This window comes from Echinops telfairi, unplaced genomic scaffold, assembly GCF_000313985.2.
Source record: "Echinops telfairi isolate 266 unplaced genomic scaffold, ASM31398v2 ScPeMD7_7429;HRSCAF=8467, whole genome shotgun sequence".
NCBI classification, from domain to species: Eukaryota; Metazoa; Chordata; class Mammalia; order Afrosoricida; family Tenrecidae; genus Echinops; species Echinops telfairi.
Window position 1 is genome coordinate 2,083,126 of NW_022111329.1, and position 23,774 is coordinate 2,106,899.

General features: G+C 41.3%; 1 protein-coding gene across 5 annotated transcripts in view; it reads left to right on the plus strand.

Moving 5' to 3' along the window:
- Nucleotides 1–23,774, plus strand: part of NTRK2 (neurotrophic receptor tyrosine kinase 2) — a 514,715-nt gene that overhangs the window by 46,306 nt on the left and 444,635 nt on the right. For all 5 annotated transcript variants that reach the window (XM_004715969.2, XM_004715970.3, XM_004715971.2 and 2 more), the window contains exons 4-5: nt 5,997–6,065; nt 10,124–10,278. In XM_004715969.2, the coding sequence (XP_004716026.1) occupies nt 5,997–6,065; nt 10,124–10,278 (224 nt within the window). The remainder of the gene's footprint in view (nt 1–5,996; nt 6,066–10,123; nt 10,279–23,774) is intronic.

The window sequence follows — 23,774 nt, forward strand, 5'->3', positions numbered from 1 at the left end:
TGGAATGCCAGTTTAATAGAACAAAGTATTCTTGCGTTGAGGGAGTCCTTGAGTGGAGGCTCAATGTCTATCTGCTACCTCAATGCTAAACCTATAAATAGATGCACATAGATCTATTTCCCCATCCTCATATATAAATATATTTACATAGGTTTAGGCTTGTATTTAGACCTCTATAAATGCCCTCTGCCTCCTAGTTCTTTCCTCTATTTCCTTTTACTTTCCTCTTATCCCACTATCATGTTCAGCCTTCTTTTGGGTTTCAGTAATTCCTCTTGGTTACATTGCCCTTGATCAATCCCTACCAGGCCTCTTACATCCTTCTCACCACCGATTACTGTATCACTTGTTGTTCCCTTGTCCCTGGGTTACAACAACCACATTTTGCTATCTCTTTGACCATACCATTCTATAAATGTTTTTATTTATATGGTGGACTATGGCTAATGGCCATTGATTATAGCTATATTAATTATTTTACTGATTTTCATATATATATATTACTTTGCTCAGTGCATGTTATTTATATAAATACCACAGTTAAAGTGCATATTTTTTCATGATGATCTATGGTAGAGTAATTTTAGTGGCATTCTGTGGTTGGTGGTATGCCAGTTAAGCACCCAGAGGCTAACCCAAAGTTTCATTGTTCAAACTCAGTAGCCACTGTGCAGGAGAAAGATGTGACAGCCAGTGTGACGAAGTACAGCCTTGGAAACTCTGTGGGGTCCTGCTTTCTTCTGTGAAGTCATTATGAGCTGAAACGGATTCAGTGGCCACAGGTTTTATGTAAGATATACAACTTACATAGAGCCAAGTGTTCAATAAGAAATGACCAAAAATAGACATGTTCAATATACAGTAGTACCCTTAAAAGTTCAAAAGCAAATCATTGATCAAACTGTACCAAGTTTAGGGACATGCATCATACTAAAAATCAAACCAATTGCCATTGAGTCAGTTCCAAACCATGGCAAGCCCATGAATGTCAGAGTACAACTGTGTTCCAAAGAGTGGTCAAACACCTCTCTTCTGGAACCTCTGAGTGGACTTGGACTTGATATTTATTAGCAAGCCAAACCAAATCCACTGCCACTGAGTAGAGTTTGACTCACAGCAACCCTCTAAGATAAAGTAGAACCACACCCTAGGGTTTCTGAGACTACATCTTTGTGGAAGCAGACTGCCTCCTCTTTCTTCCACCGAGCGACTGGAGGGTTCAGACTGCTGTCCTTTTGGTTAGAACCCCAGTGCTTAATCCACTGTGTGCTACCAGGACTTTAAAATATTCCTATAAACTCGAAACTCAGTGCCACCAGCTTGATTCCAACTCATAGAGACCTTATATAGGACAAAGTGAATTGCTCCTTAGAGTTTCCAAGAACTGTACATCTTTTGAGAGCTGATAGTCTGATTTTTTTATCCTTTGGATCAGTTTCTGGGCTTGAACTATTGACCTTATGTTAGCAGACCAGTGCTTAGCCCACGGCACCACCAGGCCTTCTTATATCTGTTTTAGTCACTGTTTAATGTAAGGGACTATGAAATTGTTAAGCGTTCAGATAGCTGCAGAGTTGCAGCAAAAGATCACCGAACTTCACATGATGGAAAAGGCTTCAGGGTCCCAAAATATGAAATGACATCATTTGCTTTTCAGATGATAGAGGGGCAAAGGGAGTCGAACCTTGTGTCTGCCTTTCTTGCTCTTAGCCTCAACCTCTGATTATGAGTGAGGACTCTGGGAATGGCTTGGCTGTCCCTGGCCGCCCACATCCAGTGGGTGCAGGAGCTGTGAGCAGTTGTATAAGGATGTGGTTGCTCTCTGCACTTGGAGTATTTGGATTTTCTCTCCGGGTTTCCCCAACCAGATAATGGTCTGCACAAGACATTCTAATTTATGTCAGGTGTTAGGGAGATTCAAGTTAAAACTCACTCTCCCTCACCAAGACCAATTGTTTTGGAGTCAATTCCCTCATAGTGAGCTCATGTGTGGCAGAGTAGAACCATGCTGTAGAGCATTTGTAATTGTGGGCTTTCCAGAAGTCAATGGCCAGACCTTTCTTCCCAAAGCCACCAACCTTCTGGTTAGCACCCTAACCATTCTCACCACTCAGAGGCTTTGCTCCTCCACCTAATCTGTCCATATTTAGCACCTCTTGGTGGCTCTCCAGAGCCTCTGTGGCTGGTCAATGCATTTATTTCTCGGTGCTCAGCCTCCAAGAATCCAGTGACTGTGGAAAGGGCAGCATTTGGTTTTCCAGGGACTTTGACGAGGTGCTCATTAGTTCCTTAGCAAGGCTCTATAATCAAATAGTAAGAAGATTGTTGGTTTTTTCCCTCCCTTCCTCCTTCTTGGCTGTTGGCCCAGTAATAAGTATGGTTCGTAAAACTCATCCTGCTCTTTGGCCCATCACCCTGTTCTGTCCTGGCTGTTGGCAGGACATGCACAGAGGCAGCTGTGCCAGGGCAGGCGTGTGTGAGCTGACTGGAGAACCTTTAACGTAAGTTTCCACTGCCTTTGCCTTCCCTCTCTTCTTCTTGGGGAGGGAGCGCAGGCTCCCCCACCCCGAACTCCGAAAGATGGGAAATTCTGATAAGATGAAAACACCTGTGCTCCAAAGATTGTGACATTGACTTCTCAACTTATTATACACCAGACTGACCTATTCTTCATTCATGTTCCAAAGGAAGAAATATAGGTGGGCACATTTACAGCGTTCTGGGGGATTTTTTTTCACGTGGGTGAGCACTTCAGAGTCAGTGTGAACAGAGGAGATGAAAGCATGGAAGAAGGATGGACTTGAGTAGGTATGGGTTTGGGTGAGCAGAAAGAAATCTTAATAGAGAATTAAGCTGGGAGTGGACATGTACACATGAGACAGCTGGCATTTTCTTTGTCACCAGACTGGCTAGAGCTTATGCATTTGTGGCCAACTCAAGGCCACCCCATGTGCAACAGAGTGGAATGGTACTTGGCCTTCCACCATTTTCACAATTGTCAATATGCTTCAGGTCTATGTTGTGGCACGTGTGTACTTTGAGTGCCTTCCAACCTAGAGGTTGTAGACAGCATTCTTTTTTTTTAATTGTCCTTAGGGTTTATTTTCTTTTTCCTTTTTAAAAAAAATCATTTTATTAGGGGCTCATACAACTCTTATCACAATCCATACATACATCAGTTGTGTACAGCACATTTGTACATTCATTGCCCTCATCATTCTCAAAATATTTGCTCTTCATCTGAGCCCCTAGCATTAGCTCCTCATTTTTTCCCCTCACTCTCCACTCCCCCTTCCCTCATGAACCCTTCCTAATTTATAAATTGTTATTTTTGTCCTATCTTGCGCTGTCTGACGTCTCCCTTCACCCACTTTTCTGTTGTCAGTCCCCCAGGGAGGAGGCTATATGTAGATCCATGTAATCGGTTCCCCCTTTCCAACCCACCCTCCATCCACTCTCCCAGTATCGCCACTCACACCACTGGTCCTAAAGGGGTCATTCCCCCCTGGATTCCCTGTGTTTCCAGTTCCTATCTGTACCAGTTTGCATCCTCTGGTCTAGCCAGATTTGTAAGGTAGAATTGGGATCATGATGGTGGTGGGGGGGAGCGGAGGGGGGGAGCAAGCATTTAGAACTAGAGAGAGGAAAGTTGTACGTTTCATCGTTGCTACATCGCACCCTGACTGGCTCATATCCTCCCCTCAACCCTTCTGTAAGGGGATGTCCAGTGGCCTAAAAATGGGCCTTGGGTCTCCACTCTGCACTCTCCCCCTCATTCACAATGATATGATTTTTTTATTCTGATGATGCCTGATACCTGATCCCTTCGACACCTCGTGATCACACAGACTGGTGTGCTTCTTCCATTCTTATCCATGGGATTTTCATTAGCTAATACTCAGAACTGGATGGCCAGACCGTTCTACCTAGCCTGTCTTCACCTGGAATCTTCCCTGAAGGCTATCTACCATGGGTCACTCTGCTGCTACTAGAAACATGGGGTACACCTCAGAGGTAGACCGCCACAGTAGAACAAACATGGCAACGAAGTGAGCGGTGTGAAGTTTTTGGTTTCCCAGTGCATGTAAAAGTTGTGTTTACACTTTACTGTTGTCTGTCAAGTGAAATAGCATCATGAACAAATTTTAAATATTGTGAGAATTACTAAAATGTGATACCGGCATGTAGCATGCAGATATCTTTGGAAAAACGGCTCTCACAGAATTGCTCCATACACAGTTGCCATAAGCCTTTGAAGTATAAACAGCACAGTGTATGCAAAATGGAATAAAGCTAAGTGCAGTAAAAAGAGAGCAGCCTGGACTGGAGGCACAGCGTTCAGCACTGTGGAAGCCCACGGGCCACCACCGTCCCACGAACTGACAGATGTCTGGCAGCGTCATACATTGACTCCTAGGGTCCAGGCCCTCCTAAAGGTGCCTGTTCAGGCCACTGTTTCATTGGGCTGATACAACAGATTGTTAGTGATGTTCTTAGGCACCATTGAGTTGGTTCCAATTACTTAAGAGCCCACTGTACAACAGAACAAAACATTGCACAGTCCTGAACCATCTTCACAATTGTTGCCCTATTTGAGACTATGCAACTATGTAATTAGCCTCAGGAAATTGGCCAGAATTACTACAGCCACCCTTAGATCTCACAGTATCAGACTCTCACCTCAACAATACCATTCCTCAGCAGGAAATAGAAAAGGGACACTCCCTGACCTTCCATTGTGTATTGGGACCCTGGCTGTTTGAATAAAAGTTGCCATTAGTTTTATATCCATGGTATTGATTATTAACCACAAGCCTAGAGGCCAAAACCTTGGGCACTTAAAAAATAAATTCAGTGTAACAGATTTACAGAATTAGTCAGGATTATGGTTCTGAACTTTTCAACCATGGGGCAATGGGTAGTGCACATGGTTGATGTGCTTGGTTGCTGACTGAGGGGTTGGGATTTGAGTGTACCTAAGTTGCCTTGGAGGAAAAGCCGGTCTTCCACCTTAGACAAACCGGAGAGAGCACAGCTGGTCTCTGGCATACACAGAGTCACTATGAGTCAGAATAGACACGCTTGGAATTGGTTTTAAGTCCTATAGCACTGATCATTGGAAACACGCATACATTTAATGAAAAAGGAAATTTGGAACATGACAGTAAATTCTTCTTTTGAAAGCACAAGGCTTTCCATTGTCTGGTGGTTTCGCGTCTTGAGATGGTATGTGTTGCTAGACTAGCTTATAATAAAAATGGACATATTCTTGGCTCACTGATTTTTCTCCCTCTTCCACAAAATCATCAGTTATCTAGAATTAATATAAAAACAACCTCAGCAGAATCTATCAACCAGCATGTGCATTCTTTCCTACAGGACAGTTTAAATTCAGTCAGTGTTCAGAGCATTGCATGTGTTGTATCTGACTTTAAGGAGCCCTGGTGGCACAGTGGGCTGAGTGCTGGGTCAAGGGTTTAAAACTGCCAGCCGCTCTGAGAAAGAAAGGCTTCTGGTTACTGTGTCCCAAGTGCAGGGGGCAGCTCTCCTCCACCCCGGGAGGTCCCAACTGGTCAGAATCAATCCCACGGCAGTGGGTGTAGTCGGTTTGGTGTACTTGACTTCAGAATATTTGCCATGCTCTTGACTTCTTCATTGGGCTTAGAGTCTTTTACATGTCCTCCTACTATTTCAAAGTGCAGAAGTCTCGGTGAAGTATGTTACGTGATTTTTAATCAGCATAAGGAAAATAAGCTTTGGGGAAAAGAGATTAAAGATGGACAATGTGTAAAATGGTTCGCATCCACCACCTCACATAAATCAGAATTCTAGGTGTGGCTTGAGGCAAAAGTAGGCTACCATTCCGGTTGAAAAATGATATTGATCTAAGAAAGGTATTTAAAAGCTCCAAACTATATCTTTACAAATAATCTGTATTCTTTAATCCTAAAGCATAATATTTAAATTCCACACTGACTGCTTTTTATTTCTTTCAGCAATTTCACCCGAAATAAATTGACAAGTTTGTCTAGGAAACATTTTCGTCATCTTGACTTGGCTGAGCTGTAAGTAATGATTGTGTGTGCCATTTGGGGCAAAACATTCAAAGGAGAGGGTGGCTATTTATTACCTTTCAAAATACATGGTGTTGATGACTTGTTTTTAAATATCAAAATTCTTAACAAAATGCTTCAATCTTGAGTGTTAACCTCCTTTTGTAGAAGTTATTTGATGGTTTGTTTCATTCTCTCATGATCCAGCCATACAAAACAAACAAACAAACAAAAACAAACACAAAAAGAAATCTCAACATTTTTGTATTGTTTGTGATGAGCTGAAGTGGTTTTAGACAAAGGATTTTTTTACTCTAGCAGAGCATGGGGATTTGATGTGACATGGCTGCACATGTGTGTCGTTCTATGCCTGTTATATCAGGCCCTAAAGTAAAGGCGAGCTATGCAAGGGGAAGATGACAATAGGCCAGGCCCTTGCAGGTTTTGTCCATTTACCACAGTCTGCTACACAACAGAACAAGATGTTGTCCGGCTCTGGTCATCCTCACGCTCAGCCATGCTCCAGGCTGTTGTGGTCATTGGACCAATCCATGTTACAGAAGGATTTACCCACCCTTTGCTGGCCCCTTAACTCACCAACCAGGATGTACTCCTCCGGTGATTGGTCCCTCCCAGTAATGGGTCAGTTCCTGAGGTTTGGACAAGTCTGTTTGATCCATAAGTTTTCAATGGCTAGTTTCCAGAAGGAGATGAGCAGACCTTTCTTCATTGTCCTAGTCTGGAAGCTCTGCTGAAACCTGCCCACCATAGTGGCCCTGTGGGTATTTGAATTACTGGGGAAATAGTTTTCATCATCACGTAACCCAGAAGCTGCCTCAGTGTGATGACTGGACAGAAGCGGGCAGATAGTGAGCACTGGAGGAAAGCCATTCCTTCTCCCTACCCACCTGTCTTTGTGGGATTTTCTTCTAGCTTGGCCACTGTGTTCAGTGTTTATCCTTATGTCCCTTTACTTCTCATCTGTCAAACGATAGGAAGAAAATGGAAATGTGTCGATGACTTATGGCCACCACTTTCTGGTATGCTGTTCCTATTCTCTCAATTCTGTTACCATTCTCAAAGCAACTCTAAAGCAGAGGGTCTGGATGGTGACGGTGGACTTGGCTTTTGAATATTAGGCAATGACTCTGGCTTAAACCACATGTCATCCTGAATGGAATTAGCTTGTTGTTAGTTGCCATTGATTTGGTTCAGACTTAGAGCAACTGTTTGTACAGAGGACAAAACACTAGCAGATCCTGCAGCATCCTCTCAATTGTTGTGTTTAAGCCTATTGTTGCAGCTCCTGCATCAACTCATCTCCTTGAAGGTCTTCCTCTTTATTACTGTCCCTCTACTTTGGCAAGCATGATGTCATTTTCCAGGGACTGGCTCTCTTTATAATGTGTCCAACGTACGTGAGAGGCATCTTGTCTGTCACCCTCACTTAAAAGGGGCAATCTGGCAGGACTGTCGCCAAGACAGATCTGTTTGTTCTTCTGTCAGTCCAATAGGTTCAATATTTTACACCAACACCACAGTACAAATGTATCAATTGTTTTGTGGTCTGTATCATTCATTGTCCACCCTTCACATGAATTTAAGGTGATTAAAAATCGCATTGACTTAGCGTGCCTTTTTATGAAAGTCCATTCCCATTCACAAACAGTTGTCCAAATTCAAAGAGGGCACTAGTGGAGAGGTTGTTAATAGTTGACGGTGGTGGGTGGGGGTGGAAACATGGTGAAATAATTAGCAGTTAGAAGTTATATGGAATCAACTGAGTTCAGAATTTGAGCATTGAGTTTGTAACATAAAAAATGAAAACAAAATAATTTAAAAGGAGAAGGAAAAAACTGAGTGATTCCATTTGTCAGAGTAGAACTGTGCTCTCTAAGGCTTTCCATGGCTGATTTATCAGAAGTAGACTGCCAGGTCTTTCTTCCGAGATGCCCAATGCCCATCTTTTGGGTGAGATGCCTCTGGGGTAGTCAAACACCCATCTTTTGGGTGAGATAGATGCCTCTGGGGTACTCGAACGCCCATCTTTTGGGTTAGTAACCAAGGGCATCACTTGTTTACCTCCCCCAGGGCCTTCTGAAGTTCTCACTAGTGGAGTGGTACATGAGTTTTCAGTACTATGCTTCTAGTTGAACGATCCCTTTGCTTCTTAAAAGCATCTTTTTGATCAGTTATAACAGTTAAATTGGATTCTAGCTTCTCAGACCCTCTTGAAAGTCAGGAGACATCTTGAATCAGTGAAGTTAAACTGGTCGCAGGTCTCTTCCACAGTATATTCTAAATCAAGCAAATCAACAAACATATGAACGCATGAGTCCATTCCTCCTCAGAGAGACCCTCTAGGGCAGTTTCCCCTTAGGGCTTCCCAGGCTGGGAGTCTCTGCAGAAGAAGTCTGTCTCATCGTTCTCCCCAGAGTGACTGGTATGTTTGAACCACCAACCTTGTGGTTAACACCCTGTCACTTAATGCCTTGCACCACCAGGGCTCTTTATCCAGTAGCACTAAAACCTATTTTGGTGTAGGAAACCTACTTCGAGATGATGAAACTGATACCTCTGAAACCGCTCTGCTGTGATCACATTTTCCCCAATGTAACTCCTAGAAAAGTCTCCAGGGATCCTTGAGATTCTTCGAACCCGACCAGAAAACCACAGGAGTAAATGATGCTGTGAAGCCCAGGTCCTGTCCTCACGGAAATTTTAAGTATTGTGGTTAATGCCAGACAGAGTCTATGTAACGATTTTAAATGGACTAATTTAAAGGCTCATTACCATAAATGGAATTCATTTTAAATAGGCCACTGAGTATTATAAATAAGCATTTAAAGATTTTTCTCCCTTGTGGTTTTTCTTTCCCCCCTGGCTGCTTCCTCTTTCACGAGCCACAGGACCAAGGGAGTGTAGGCAGCACAGCTGCGGTCTGCGCAGCGCCTTTCTCTCCACAGGCCTCCCCAGGGCAGCCTCAGCAGCCCTGGGGAGTGCTCAGTTGCCCAAGTTCTCAGAGACCCCGAGCTTGCAGTGTGTGAAAGGAGTTAGTAGCTCCCTTACAGTTCACACATTAGCATTCTTTCCAACTTTTTATGGACTCTGGTGGTCTGGGGGCTAGCTATTGGACTACTAACTGTAAGGACAGTAGTTCAAATCTACCAGTTCCTCCGAGGGAGAATGTTGAGGCTGTCAGCTTCTATAAAGTTTCACAATCTTGGAAACTCTAAAGAGGGTCACTGTGAGTCGGAACCCATGGATGGCAGTGGGTTTAATGCAGAAATGTGATAGTGTTAACCTATTGGTGATCATGCCGTATTATTAGATTGTATTCACACTCAGTTTTAATGAAGTGAGATCATTCTGCCTCCACTGAAGTTTGAGCTTATGAATGATAGATAATGCATGGATATCTAGCCTGCTCAGCACAAAATATTGCTAGAATTCCTGAAAACTTCTATTTGACACCTTCACTTCAGATCTTAATAATTGTGTAGGGCAAAACATTGGGGGGGGCTCTATTATCTTTTAATTCCACCTTTCCATGAACTGTTTGAAGCCCCTTCTCATAGGAACCATGACAAATTTGTTATGGCATCTTATTTTTCCCTGCCGTATTGAGGCAACAATTCTATCCTGGAGTCCCTAGAGGGTGATTTTGAATCCACTCAGGTGCTGTAGGAGAAAGGCCTAGAGATCTACTTCAGAAAAGTCAGCCACTGAAAAGCCTATGGAGCACAGTTCGCCTCGGACACACATGTGGTGATTGACATAAGTTGGAATTGACTCATCTGAAACTGTGTTCTTATCTGCTTTTCCATCTCAGGTTATTCTGTGCATTCTTACCTGCCTTTATATCCTTTAGTCTGTAACAACTTTACATCGAAGAAAAATTCAGTAGGTATTGTATTAATGATCAGTCAACACCGTCATCTTGTGAAAGTAGGTGTGACTTCAAAAGATTAGCATCTTGAAAGAATCCATAATTTTGCAGTATTTCATAAGCACGAGTGCAATTAATGCCAAGAAAGATGCTGATTGAGTCTTTTGTTTGATCCTGGTAGGATTCTTGTGGGCAATCCATTTACATGCTCCTGTGACATCATGTGGATCAAGACTCTCCAGGACACTAAATCCAGCCCCACGTCTCAGGATTTGTACTGCCTAAATGAAAGCAGCAAGAATGTTCCTCTGGCAAACCTGCAGATCCCCAATTGTGGTAATTTACTTTTAAATCAATGAGTTCCATTGCTATTAATTATTTTAATTGCCTTGGTGTGGTAGAGAATGTGGGAAGATTACCAAAGTCCAGATTTGATGTCTTAGGTTGTGATTTGCCAGTGGGAAAGGCCACACTGGTGTACAATGCAGAGCATTCAGCTGGGAACAACTCTACTGAATGTTCTTTCCAAGGAAAATGCTAATTCGCAATGGTTGACTTTAAAGTGCATGAAGAGAAAGGACATTATTGGTGTTTATTTGTTTGTTATTCATCTCTCCATCCATTATCCATCCAGCAACCTACCCATCCATCCATCCATGCATCATTGTTTGCTAAGTGCAGTACTTCACTAGTTATATCTGCTTTGGCTTGGCAGCCAGGTTATGCAGAGAGAAGAAATTAAGGGTAATATAAATGTCCAGGAAGTAGAATCAAATGCAATGCAATCTAGCACCTTCTTTTAAACTGCCTTACTGCTTGATGACCATGTTTTTGATGGTGTGCCTTTAATCTGCTCTTGGGGATGCTGTTCCCTAAACCTGCACTTAACGGGTCTTCCCACTCCTTTCTAGTGTATTTCACCGCCAGAGTTTGAATAGATGGGCACCTTATCACAGTATCACAGTTCTATCTGAGGGCCAGTATGTTCACAAGGGCCGAAAAGCCTAAGTGCCCAGGTTTGTTTTTTCCTACCAATGGCTTCAGTGAGACACTTTTACAGCATATCCTAGTGTGCACATTATTCCTCCCATTAAATTGTAATCCGCTCATTAGCCAGGTCATTGGTTCACAACACTTTTGCATGCCTTTCTAGTCTTGTGGCTGGTAACAAAGCAGAAAGCCACCACAAACTTGGTTCTTGCCGACAAGGAATCTTCCTATTAACTGAGAACGCTCCATCTTTGTTTTCAGAAGGCTGTACTGTGTGAGGTCATCTTTTATTTAAGAAAAATATAGCCGCTGCTTACTCTTAGTAAAACAATATATTAAACCTTAGTTAAGTGCTTGATTCTTACCTTAAATAGGTACGATACCTCATCACCATCCATATTGTTATAAACCATTGTGATTGTGGTAGATGAGATGTGGGAGTGAACTAGTTCTAATTTTTTTAAATAAACATCAGTTTCAAATGAATTTTATGTTTGTTTCTTATGAATTATGAGTTGTGTTTATGAGAGTAAGTGATTGATCCATCAGGACAGAAAGGTTACACGGGCAAGCATTCGCTATGAATTTACATGTAAATGATGAGGTTTAAAGAGTAACATCATAAAGCAGTTGTGCTAATAAATTAGCATATTTAATTTTCTATAATTTTTTATGTTTTAAAGTGGAGTATTCCCTTATTAGTTTTTCTTTTTTTCCAAAGTATTGAAAGTTACATGTTGATGTACATTTAACTTATTTTCTATTCCTAGAACCCTTACATATGCTTCCTGTACAAATCAACAAGTAAAAAAGCATCTTGAGGGTATAGAATAGGAAGATTAAATTTTGGTTTCTATGTTTTGCATATTAAAACATGACTATGCCATTTTATAGGAGCCCTGATGGTGCTAGGAGGTGTTAGACTGCTAACTGCAAGGTTGGCTGTTCAAATCCACCAGCTACTCCATGGGAGAAAGATGAGGCTACTATCTGCTCCTGTAAAGAATTATAGTTCTAGAAACTTTATACAGGACAGGTAGGAGTCAGAATCAACTTGATGGCCATGGGCCATGCCTTTTATAGCAACACAGCAGTTTATCTTGAAGTTAGCAAAACGTGTTATATTTTGTCTTTGAAAAATGGTATGTTGTTTTTTAGTTTGTATTTTCCTTAATCTATTAAATATTTTCTTATGTTTATTCTACTTGTGTTTATTCTCCAGTGAGTTTTCTACTTATGTCTTGTCCATTTTATCCATTTTTTATAGGTTTTACCTTGATAGTGTGCTTTGTTTTATTTTCTTTTAATTGTTTGAAAATTATAGTTCTTTTAAAAACACGTGATGATAAAGTATTTACCAAATGGGTTTAAACAGATATTTACTTTTTAAGTCTCTAGAGAAAGCCTGTATGTGTCTCAGTCACTCCCACCAGAAGCAGAAAGGGTTCCTGACCTCCCTTTGTCCGTCTATCAGATTGGGATCACCTGGGATTTTCCTATTAGATTGTCACTGAGCTTTCTGAGAATTTACTCTTTCTTTGTACACCACTGATTTCTGGTCCTATTACTTCTTTCAGCCTGGAATTTTTTCCCCCTACTCTAATATTTCTGAGATATTGAAAACAAATCTCCAAGTCATTGACTGGTGAAAAAAGCTTCTATTTTTTTTCTACTGGTGGAACCGGCTTCCATACAAAATTCTAGGCTCAAAATAACTTCCTGTAACTACACTGATGTTATTTTACCAAATTTTTCTGCCTTTTTCCCTCTATAAGCTTGTCCATTTCCTTGTTGAATTTCACAGTGAAACTAGGGGTGTGCACGGTGTTTGGGTTGTTGTTATTTTAGAAAACATATTCTACTTGTCATGCCATGTGTTCTTTCAAATGGGGGTACATGTATCTTCAGTCCTGGAAACTTTGTCTCCTATTTTCTTTATATGTCCCTTCTCCCCAACCTTGCTTTTTTTTTTTTTCTTTCTTTCAGAAATGCTCCTTAGATGAGCGTTTGCACTTTTAACGTTCTCACTATTCCTCCTCACCTTTGATTAATGACGTCTATCCCTTTGGCTTTTTGTGCTACATCATGGAAGAATTGGCTTACTGGGGAATTTGCTCTTCAGCTATTTGCCCGAGCTACTGAAGTTTTTCCTACCATCAACCAACTTGTTTAAGTCTTCCTCACTTTCAGCAAGCAAGATCACACCATTTACACATTGCAGGTTGTTAATAAACCTTCCTCCAATCCTGATGCCACATTTTTCTTCATATAATCCAGCTTCTCTGAGGATTTGCTCAGTCTACTGATTTAATAAGTGTATTGAGAGGGTACAACCCTGACTTTAAGCCCCTACAGTATTCCCTTGTCCTCTTTTGCACAACTGCCTCTTGATCCATGTACTGTACATGCACAAGGGACAGCATTGAACTCCAACACCAGACTCGCTGCCAGAGTCCCTTCCAACTCATAGAGGCCCTGTAGGGCAGGGTACATCTGCCACTGTGGGTTTTCCAACAGAAAGCTCTATCGTTCTCCCACAGAGGTGGCTGGTGGTTTCGAACTGCTGACCTTGGGTCTTGTAGCCCAACGTGTAACCACTACACTCCCAGAGCTCCTACAGTTGCACCTTAGACAGCCAATTTTAAGACTCCAGTCACTGCTCACCAAATAGGATGTCGAACATCTTAGGCTGTAATCTTAATGGGAGCAGATCACCAGGTCTCTTGTCTCACGGGGCTGCTGTTGGTGGATTAGAATTGCAGACCTTTTGGTTAGCAGCCAAATGAGCACTTAATCTTTACGCCAGCCGAGCTCTTTTATAGTGCACTGTCTCTCATAATTTTCAGAAAGTATTTTCTGTCTAGTCACTACAAATACTGTGTTAGTGAATACCAAGCAACGAGAGAAAATACGTGTTAGGTTCCTGAACCTCTGATCACATGGAAAACAAAAATGAAACCTTTTTATTGTGAAATGGGTGAAGGTTTCCAGAGCAGATTAGTTTTTTGTTCAACAGTGCACGTAGACTTCATTACCTGTTGATTGCAATCCCGACATTATAAATTGTAATTTCACTTATCTCCACCCCCACTCCCTGGTGTTTCCTATGTCTGTTCTTCCTTCTTAACCCTTCCAAACTTTGTCCTTGGGTATATGCTGTCCTTTTGAACTCAATTGGCTGATGATTTTAAGGTGCATATATCTCACTAATGTTATTGTTCCCCACCCAGAGCTGTCTTTGGTTAGCTAAGAGCCACAGGAGTGAATTCATTTCTAAAATGTCACCATATTTTTGCCAATCAATCCATAACTTAAAAAATGTTAGCTTCTTCCTAAAGACCATTATTAATATACATTGTTGATTCATTAACATTGAAGTCATAGCCAACAGCTGATGCCTGAGTAAAATTTATCTAACATATGTGTTTTCTCTGTAAGATACATCAAACCTTGTTGTATTTAGAAGACCAGACAGCACTTTGGCACTATGCTTAAGGACCATTTTAAACACTGAAATCACCAACTAAAAGCAAAAAAAAAAAAAAAAGGCAACAAATGTGCTAGTAAATATATTGTGAAAAGGACACTAATTTGCAATCAGAGGGGAAAACAAGAGATCAGAGCATTGCCTTGTTCAACTTTAACTGGGAAGGTGCATGTCAGAAGACTCAAATTTTTGCTGCTTCTGCCTGTTTTTTATAAATGATCACAAAAGCATATGAATATTGACTTGGGCGTTACAAATAAATTTTAGTGAGTAGTTGAATTCACAAATATGGAATCCATGTGTAATGAGGATCAACTAGATTTCATCATATAGGTATTATTCATTACATAGGTAAATATTTCCTTAATGCTTACTGTACTCCTCAAGTTACTTTACTAGGGAAAGTCACAAGAGTTCTGTATCAAAATCACAGAAACCTTTACTAACCAAAAATGTCAAAATGTCATGTTATTTTCCTTCAAAATGTCCTCCATTTAGGTCAATACACTTTGGAAGGTGGTGCTCTGGAGGCATTGTTGAGTGAGCATTGAACTGCTAACCTCAAGACTGGTGGTTCACACCACCAGCTAGGGGATCCACAGAAGGAGGGTGAGGTTTCAGCTCCTTTGAAGATCCACAGATGTGGAAACCCTATGCAGCGCTGCTATGAGTTGGAATGGATTCGATGACAGTGGCTTTTCAGTTTGCGTCAGGTTAAAACTGCAGCTTTGGTGTCCTTGAGGAACTCAAATCATGTTCTTTTTAAATGTTCTTTAGGTTTTAGGAACAACTGAAAACATCTGAAGGCTCAAGATAAGACTGTAGGGTGGGTAGAGTAAGGTTTCCCAACGGAATGCTCATAGGACAGCCCATACTACCTTCAAGAAATGATCCAGTGAGTTGTTAAGGAAAAATTTATCAGTGCAATTTTCCTGGCCTCTTTTTCACAAATGCAGTTTTCCATTTTCTTGAAACTTCATAGTAAGTCCCTTTTATGGCTCTGTGCCCTCGGAGAAAATCTTCCAAGATAGCCCTTTGCAATCCCAAGTAGCAATCACCATAACTTCTTGAGCTGGCTTCTCTGCATTGAATTGAACTGGCCCAGCAGCCCCCCTTGAAAGCCACTGTTTTGATTGTACCTTTTTAGAAGGCACCCTGGTAAGGCTAAGCCAAGTGTATTACATAGAGAACTCATCTCCAGCCATTCACTGATTGAAGAATCATGTTTAAACATGTTTTGTTTGGAATATACCCATGCATATATGAAGTAGAACCCTAGGGGCAGTAAGTTTTGACTTACACTCAAATAAGCAGTTGATAAATATTTGCTGAATTGATAAGTTAATGAACACATCAATCATGTTATATTAGTGATCATATTGAACCAGGTTTTTAATGTAGTGATACAAATAGTTCAACCAACTAAAAACAAATATGTGTAGAAGCCTAACTAAATCATTCCATATTTCAGCCTTTTGCAATTTCCTTTGCGATTTCTGTCATCGCATTTTGTGAGAATCTTGTTTTTTCTTTTACCTTCTGTGATCAAGCAACTGTGGCAGGAAAGGCTGGGATGTTTAACTGTGCCATTTCCAGACAAAGTGCTTCCTGATATTTTTCTACCGTTCACTCCTGCTGTGAATTACTGTAAATTTATTCATGCTGTGCAACATGTTGTGGTCTGTTTTTCCACCAGGCCCCTTTAAACCTTCAAAAAACTTTAATTGCAAAACATATTGTTATAAAATTCCCTCATTAATTGGACTAATGGGGTGCCATGAAGGCTGGAACTGAGCTGCCCATGTGAAAATCAAGAAAGATTGCTTTGCCAGGTTGTGCTGATTTGTCATTCCATGTGAAAATGTCCCCGCTACTGCTTTTAGTGATTTTCAATGAAAATGTTTACCCAATTAAAAAAAAATTATACTCAAATACTGTACACTTAATTGACCTGCAGTAGTTAATCTTGCAGCACAAGCCTTTTCATTTCCCTTGGCCAAATGGGATTATTTAACAACAGTATACTTTCCATTTTACTTTATTCATACTTTAACTCAAAACTCACTGCCATAGAGTCATTTCTTACTCATAGTAACACTGTACAGCCGAGTATAACTGTCCCTTGCATTCCCCAGATAGACTGTAAATCTTTATGAGAGCAGAAAGCCTCATCTTCCTCCTTCTGAGCAGCTGGCAGAATTGAACTGCTGACCGTGCAGTTGGTAGTCCAACACAAAATCCACCATGTCCCCAGGGCTCCTGTTCACGCTATGCACTCCCTCACACACTCTCTGCCGTTGAGTCTATTCTAACTCACAACGACCCAATTAGGCAGTGCAGAACTAACCCTTTAGATTGCCAGTCCGTGTAGCTTTCCAAAGCTGCCTCTTTCTTCCTTAGAGTGGCTGGTGGTTTGACAGCTGACCTTGAGGCCAGCGACCCTGTGCACAATGCACAATGCCGCCAGTGCTCCCTGTTCACCTTGTGAGGCTGCTTTAACTCTCATCCAGAGGAGAGCTTCTCAGGAAATGTTAATAGTGGATGAGATGGACTTGGCATGTAGGTTTAAGAAAGGCGGTATTCCCTGGGGCGGTATTGAAGCCCTTCACTTTACTAGTGGCTGGTTTCCACCGAGAATGATAGTCCCACAGCGAATATAAGGCGGTGATTCGACTGATGGTGGAAGCACTGTGTTGTTACTGTACAAAACAATCGGAATGGTCCCACAGACTGCAGTGAGACCTCTCTTTGTTTGCTTTGTTATTTGTAACAGCAGATTAAATTTTCTACGTCCCCCCCTTTTGAGCTTCTACCATAGACACTGCTTAAGCTGCATCAACAAATGCTATTTAGGGTGTTGTCAGCTAGCAGGTACACGGGAGGACATGGTGAGTTCCTTGAGTTAAATTGATTTCAATGATTTATTTTTAAGATTAATTTTTGGTTTTGACCTTAGTTGGTGGTCTTGCACGTATCTGCTTAGCTTATTCATGTGTACTCCTTCTTTGGTCTGTTGCTTTTGAACCAGAGAAAAACACTGATAACAACGCACAGCAGATTAGCCTCTGAGCTGCATCATCACTTTTAATTTTCCTGAAAATGACATACAAAATCTGCTGTAATTTGCTACTTCACTTTCATTTTATTACAGATCAGGCTTTATCTACTGAAATAAATCAAAACACAGTTTGCTTTTCTTTATCATTTCAGAATGTCCTATGGAGAGCCTTTTTTTCTTCCCTGATCTGTCAGCCACTATTTAGAATTTTTTGTTTAGAAGTTATATGGCTGTTCTATTTGTCAGGACAAAGCTCATATGAGCTGAGAAGCACAATTTCCAATTTGAGCTTGAAAAGCTATTTTGCTAATTTTCTGTCATTTTTGCAAGCAGGTGTAAAGCAACCACTTGTAAATAGGTCAGGTTCCTTCTGGCTTTATTCCTGGTGGTGGAATATATCTCTCCAGGAGACAAAGAAATGGGGTGATCTGCCAAGAAGACAGAATGATAGAGCGGAAGGTTATGGACTTTTAATATTCTCCTGGGAGAGAATTAATGGCTAGGTCAAGTACTTATTTGTTCTTAGCCCTTTATGTGTGCACACGTAGAAGGGAGAGGAGAGGAGATGGAGAGCAGACTAAGTCATACTTTACTGGAATGGTTTCATACACAGAGGAAGATGACCCAGTATGAAGTGAAAAGCAAAGAAACATCGAGCCCCTTGCTGGTGAGCTGATTTGGACAGACAGCCACCCTACGTGTTAGGGAATAGAACTGCTCCATAAGATTCTCTTAGCCATAGTCTCTATGAAACACTTCCCAAGCCTTTCTTCCAAGGTGCTGCTGGACGGGTTTGAACCACTATATTTTATGTATTAATCATTTTATTAGGGGCTCATATGACTCTTATCACAATCCATACATACATCAATTGTGTAAAGCGCATTTGTACATTCATTGCCCTCCTGAGTGGTTGAGTGCAGATTGTATCACACAGGCAGCCTAATGTGAAGTGAGCAGAGTGAAAAATTGAGGCCAAAAACAAAAAAAGAACACAACTCAGATTTACTGATGAATATATATATATAAAAAATAAAACCCCAATGTGGTCCACCTAATGTATCAGGAAGCTGAGTGAATAATACAAAATAATTGAAGGTGATTTTCTCATCACTTCATAGAAAGCTAGGATCGGCATACTTTGAATCAGTCTTTGGTCTATGAAGATATATTAAGAGGTATAGCTTTAAGCATGTGAGGTAGTTAGTTTATTGTGCCAACCTGGCTGATAAACACATGTGGGGTTAATTGAAGGGCAGAGGGATAAAAAGCCTCGCCTTTCTAGTTCTCAGGTCCCTTGCTTTGGGATGGTCGCACCAGGGTGCAGCTGCCTTAGCACTTCCCTGTTTCAGCTTGCAAGGTTGATGTCCTGCAAGAAATCCCCAAGGAGAAACCACATGGACCTACCTGAATGCAGCCCAGGGTGCTGGAGCAGCCGTGTGGAGACCCCTGCCAGCGCTGAGATGCTTACACATTCACTGACTCAGCTTTCCTCCTGTAGTCAGTGTTATAGTGTATTTTTTGTGAGATAGAGGAGGACTTTGCAGATTGGTGTCAAACATATGGGTTGATTTTGGACTTGTGGGCTTGGGCAGCACTGGGTTGGGATGTTTTCTTGATACGCACTTACCCTTTATATAAAACTCTCTCTTACACATGCGTTTCTGTGGATTTGTTTCTCCAAAGTACTAGACTAACACAGCATGTATATATGTAAATAATTAATTTATAATGAAAGGGATAGAGGCCAATGTACATGTATGTATATGTTAAGTATTAAGATAGCAGACAGACTTTGGGCCTCTACTCAAGGCTTCCCTTAACACAAGAACATTTTGTTCTAATAACATGGCACTCTTTGATACTCACCTTCCCGACACAGTCCTTGAAGGCAAAATAGGTGCATAAACAAATGTGATGAAGAGAGCAGATGATGCCTGGGTATCAAAATATATCATGTCTGGCATATTAAAGGCTTGAAGTTTAAGGAGCAGGGAAACAAGCCCTGCTAAGCCCACATGGAAGAAGCACACCAACCTGTATGACCATGAGGTGTCGACAGGATCAGGTATCAGGCATCAAATGATCCAAAACAAACAAACAAGTATATCAATGGGAATGATGAGGGGTTGGAGTGGAAACCCAAAGGCCCTCTGTGGACAATTCGACATCCCCTCACAGAAGGGTTATAAGGAAGGGATGATCCAACCATGGTGCAGTATAGCACGGATGAAACACCCATCATTCCTCTAGCTCCTGGATGCTTCCTCTCCACCCCCTTCCCCACTACCATGACCCAGTTCTACCTTAGAAATCTGGCTAGAGCAGAGAACATACATTGGTACAGATAAGAGCTCTCGGCACATGTAATTAAGGACAGATAAACCCCATGGGACCAGTAGTGGAAGTAGTGATATCATGGGGGTAGGGGGGCAGTTGGGGAGGGAGAAGGGGAAGAAAGGAATAACACATCACAAGGTTGGATATATAGCCTCTCCTCAAGGAAATGAATAACAGACATGTGGGTGAAGGGAGTCAATGGACAGTGTAAGATACAAAATAATAACAATATATAATTGGTGGAGAGAGGAGGTAAAAAGGAGCTTATACCAAGGGCTTAAATTGAAAATGTTTTGGAAATGGTGATGGCAACATATGTACAACTATGCTTGATACAGTTGATGTATGGAATGTTATAAGAGCAGTAAGAGCCCCCAATAAAATGATAAAAAAAAGTATTGCTACAAAATCATAGGAAAGCATTCTGTGGCAGTTCTATTTGGCCATTAAACAAAAATAACAACATTTGAAGTTGTTTCAGAACATGTCCTCATCTAGGCATGTGTGTCTCTGAGGAAGTATTTCCATCTCTTCCCTGAAGAGCCCTGGTGGCATGGTGGGTTATGAGTTAGGGTGCTTAATGCAAGATCAGCAGAATGAAACCAGCAGGCAGGTGCTCCTTGGGGAAAAGATGAGGCTGTCCACTCCTGACCATAAAGATTCCAGCCTCAGAAACCCCAAAGGGCAAGCCTACTCTGCACAGGAGTCAGAATTGACTCAATGGCCACGAGGTGAGCTTTCCCAGGAACACTCTGGGCTCTTCAGTTTACAGCATATCAATCACCGATTCTGGCATCCTTGAGGGACTCAAATTGTGTTCATTTGAAACCTTCTTTGAGTGTTGAAAAGAACAAAAAGTCTGAAGGAGGCAAGATCAGGGCTGTAGGGTGGACAGGGTAAATTTGCTCAATGGCATTCTCAAAGATCAGTCTTTGCCGCCCTTGAAAAATGAGCAGATACGTTGTCTTGGTGGCAAAAACAATTCTTTAGTCATAATTTTCTGGTGTTTTTCTCACCAATGCAGTTTTCCGTTTCCTGGAAACTTCTTCCAGATAAGCTCCTGTGATTGTCTTGTGTCCTTCACTTGTGTCCTTTGGTATCTCCAAAATTAGTAGCCAGACAACCGGAGTTGACCTCTCTACTTTGAAATTAATGGCCCTTGGAAGCCATGGTTTTGGTTGGACCTTTGTTTTAAAAGGCACCTTAAGGCTACTAAGATGAATATATTACTGAAAGAACTTGTTGGTAGCCATCCCTTGATCACAGAGATATATTTAAATGTGTTTTGATTGGACTCAACTTGTGCATATATAAACTGGCACCTTAGTAACAATACTTGACCACCTCTTGAGATGTGTCCTCTAATGGAGGAGGCTAGATGTCTCCAACAAAGAAGATGTCTTATAAAGATATTGGCTAAGACTGGGTGCAAAGATGTCGATTGGGGCCAGCTCCCATTACTAGCTGTATAGTTGTCATACTTGATAAACTTTAATTTCTTCATCTGGGGCTAGGAATACTAGTGACACTTTCTGGATGGCTAAGAAGATAATATATGGAAAGTCTTTAAGATTAAGGGCTAATGCATATTAAGTATTCAACTAATATTAGTGATTAACAATATTGCTATCATCAATATGATATCTAACTTTAAATGTATTTCATCTCTGAATTAAAACGTGTGTATCTTGAATTTTGACAAACTAGTTCAAATGAAAATAACAAAGGCATAATGAGCCATCAGAACTCAAAGAAGTGGTTGTATATTCAAATACTCTTGGGAAATCAGATCCAATGGGTTTCTTCACTTCAGGACTTCTCAGAACTTTCAATGTAGTGATGACCCTTGTAGGAGTCTTGGTGGCTTAGTGCATGAGCAGTTTGCTATCTGAAAAGTCAGCAGTTCAAACCCATCAGTCACTTCTTGAGGGAAATATAAGACTGTCTGCCCCTTTAAAGATTTACAGCTTCAGAAACTCACTGGGACAGTCTACTCTGCCCTATAGGGTCCCTGGGAATCAGAATCAATATGATACCAATGAGTTACTGTGCATTGTGAATGCCCCAAATTGAAAGCATTCATGATAGATTTTGATTTAAAAAAGTATTGGATCCTTTTGTTGTTGTTGTTTGAAGTATATCAAGGAATTGGCATGCCACAGAACATACTTTGGGGGACATTAGCACTTGGTAACTGCCTAGGTCCCTTTCAGGTTTCAGAATAACTGCTGTGAAAACAAGAGCTTAGTGAACAATTGTCCAAGACTTGTCTAAACCATTGGTATTGAAAGTGTGGTCTATAGAACAGGAGCATCCTCATCACCTGGGAATATATAAGAGGGCAGCCTTTCAGGCTCCACACCAAACTAAGCCTACTGCCACTCAGTCAATTCCAACTCAGAATGACTTTATAGGAGAGTACAGCTTCATAGGGTTTTCTGAGGCTGTGAATCTTTTCAAACACAGACTGCCATCCCTTTCCCCTGCTGGGCAACTAGTGGGTTTAAACTGAGGTCCAATGTTTAACTCATTGCACCACTAGGACTCCTTAAGACCTCCCCCAGACCTATTGAAGAAGAAATTTCATTTGTAACAAGGTCTCCTGGTGGTCCATGTGCACAAGAACTTCAGCTTTTTCACTGCATGATTGATAATTTTCTGCTGAGGTCTAGGCTATAATATACTTCTCCTGAACAAACTTGGAGTAAGCAATGCTGACAAGAAGGCATGTGTCTGTCTGGGAAGATGATCATCTCTTACCTCCACTGAGTGCAAAGGAAGACAGCTATGGTCCTTAGAAGAGGATTCCATTACAGCAGGGCTTAGAATCTTTTAGAAGTATTGCTGGGGCATTTTCTCTGTACTTGTGGTAATCTGAAATCTTATTAAGACAGGAAATAGTGCCTGGCAAATGGTTTATCCTGCCTTGGCTATTCATGTTTCCCAATTCATTTTTAGTGTGTTAATTAAACCTCGTATGATATTTCAAGTACAGCTTGTTTTTCCCATTGCTGAATCTTTGGCCAGCATATTAATGCTATAGAATTAATGTGAGTCAGATGCTTACTCATTTGTGGAAGGCTTTACATTGGAAAGATCTAGACTTGGCCCATTTCCCACAGATTCCCTTGGAAACAACAATGACAGGGTGATACACTACCACTATAAATAAAGGCAGCTCACTCTTCCCCCGCAAACAGACATATAATTATAGTTTAAATGGACTAATTCTTAGATCCAGGTTCTGTGATGGTATTTATGGTCTTTGCTAAAATGGATCAGGGCAACCTGTGGAAGTAGGGGAGTAGTGAAGACCCTACATGTCTACATGTACTGGGGCATCTAACAAGATGAGCAGACTTCTCCAAAACTCATCTTCTTCATTAATTAAATGAAAACAAAAGCACTTAACTTCAAGATTGATGGCAAGGCGTGAATAAAGCAGTAATTTAAAGCACTAGGCAAGAATACCTGGTCTCCTCAATGCCTAGGCAATGGCAATATTGCTGATGTTCTTACCTGCTGTTGAGTTGATTCTATTGACACACTACATTCTGGCTTTGGGTACAGTAAGACGGAATGCTTCCTGTGCCTGTGCCCTCCTCACAATGATGAGGGTGTTTGAGGCCATCACTGAACCTGTGGGGGCAAGCTGTCTCCCTGAGCACACCCCTGCTGGTCCTCCATGTCAGCAAACACGATGATGGGATTGAATTGTGTCCCCTCAAAGTATGTGACTGGGTTATGATTCTCAGAGGGTTGAAATGATGGAATTTGGCCTTTATGTAACGATCCTCCTTGGTACGATTTGACATAAGCCAGTAAATTATAAGAGAATTAAGCGTGAGAGGTAATACCTTCAGTGCTGTCACACACTGAATTGATGTAAGGGGATTTCCCCTGGAGTGTGGTCTCAGAACTCAACTCACAGTCATCAGCGGTCATAACAACCCTATA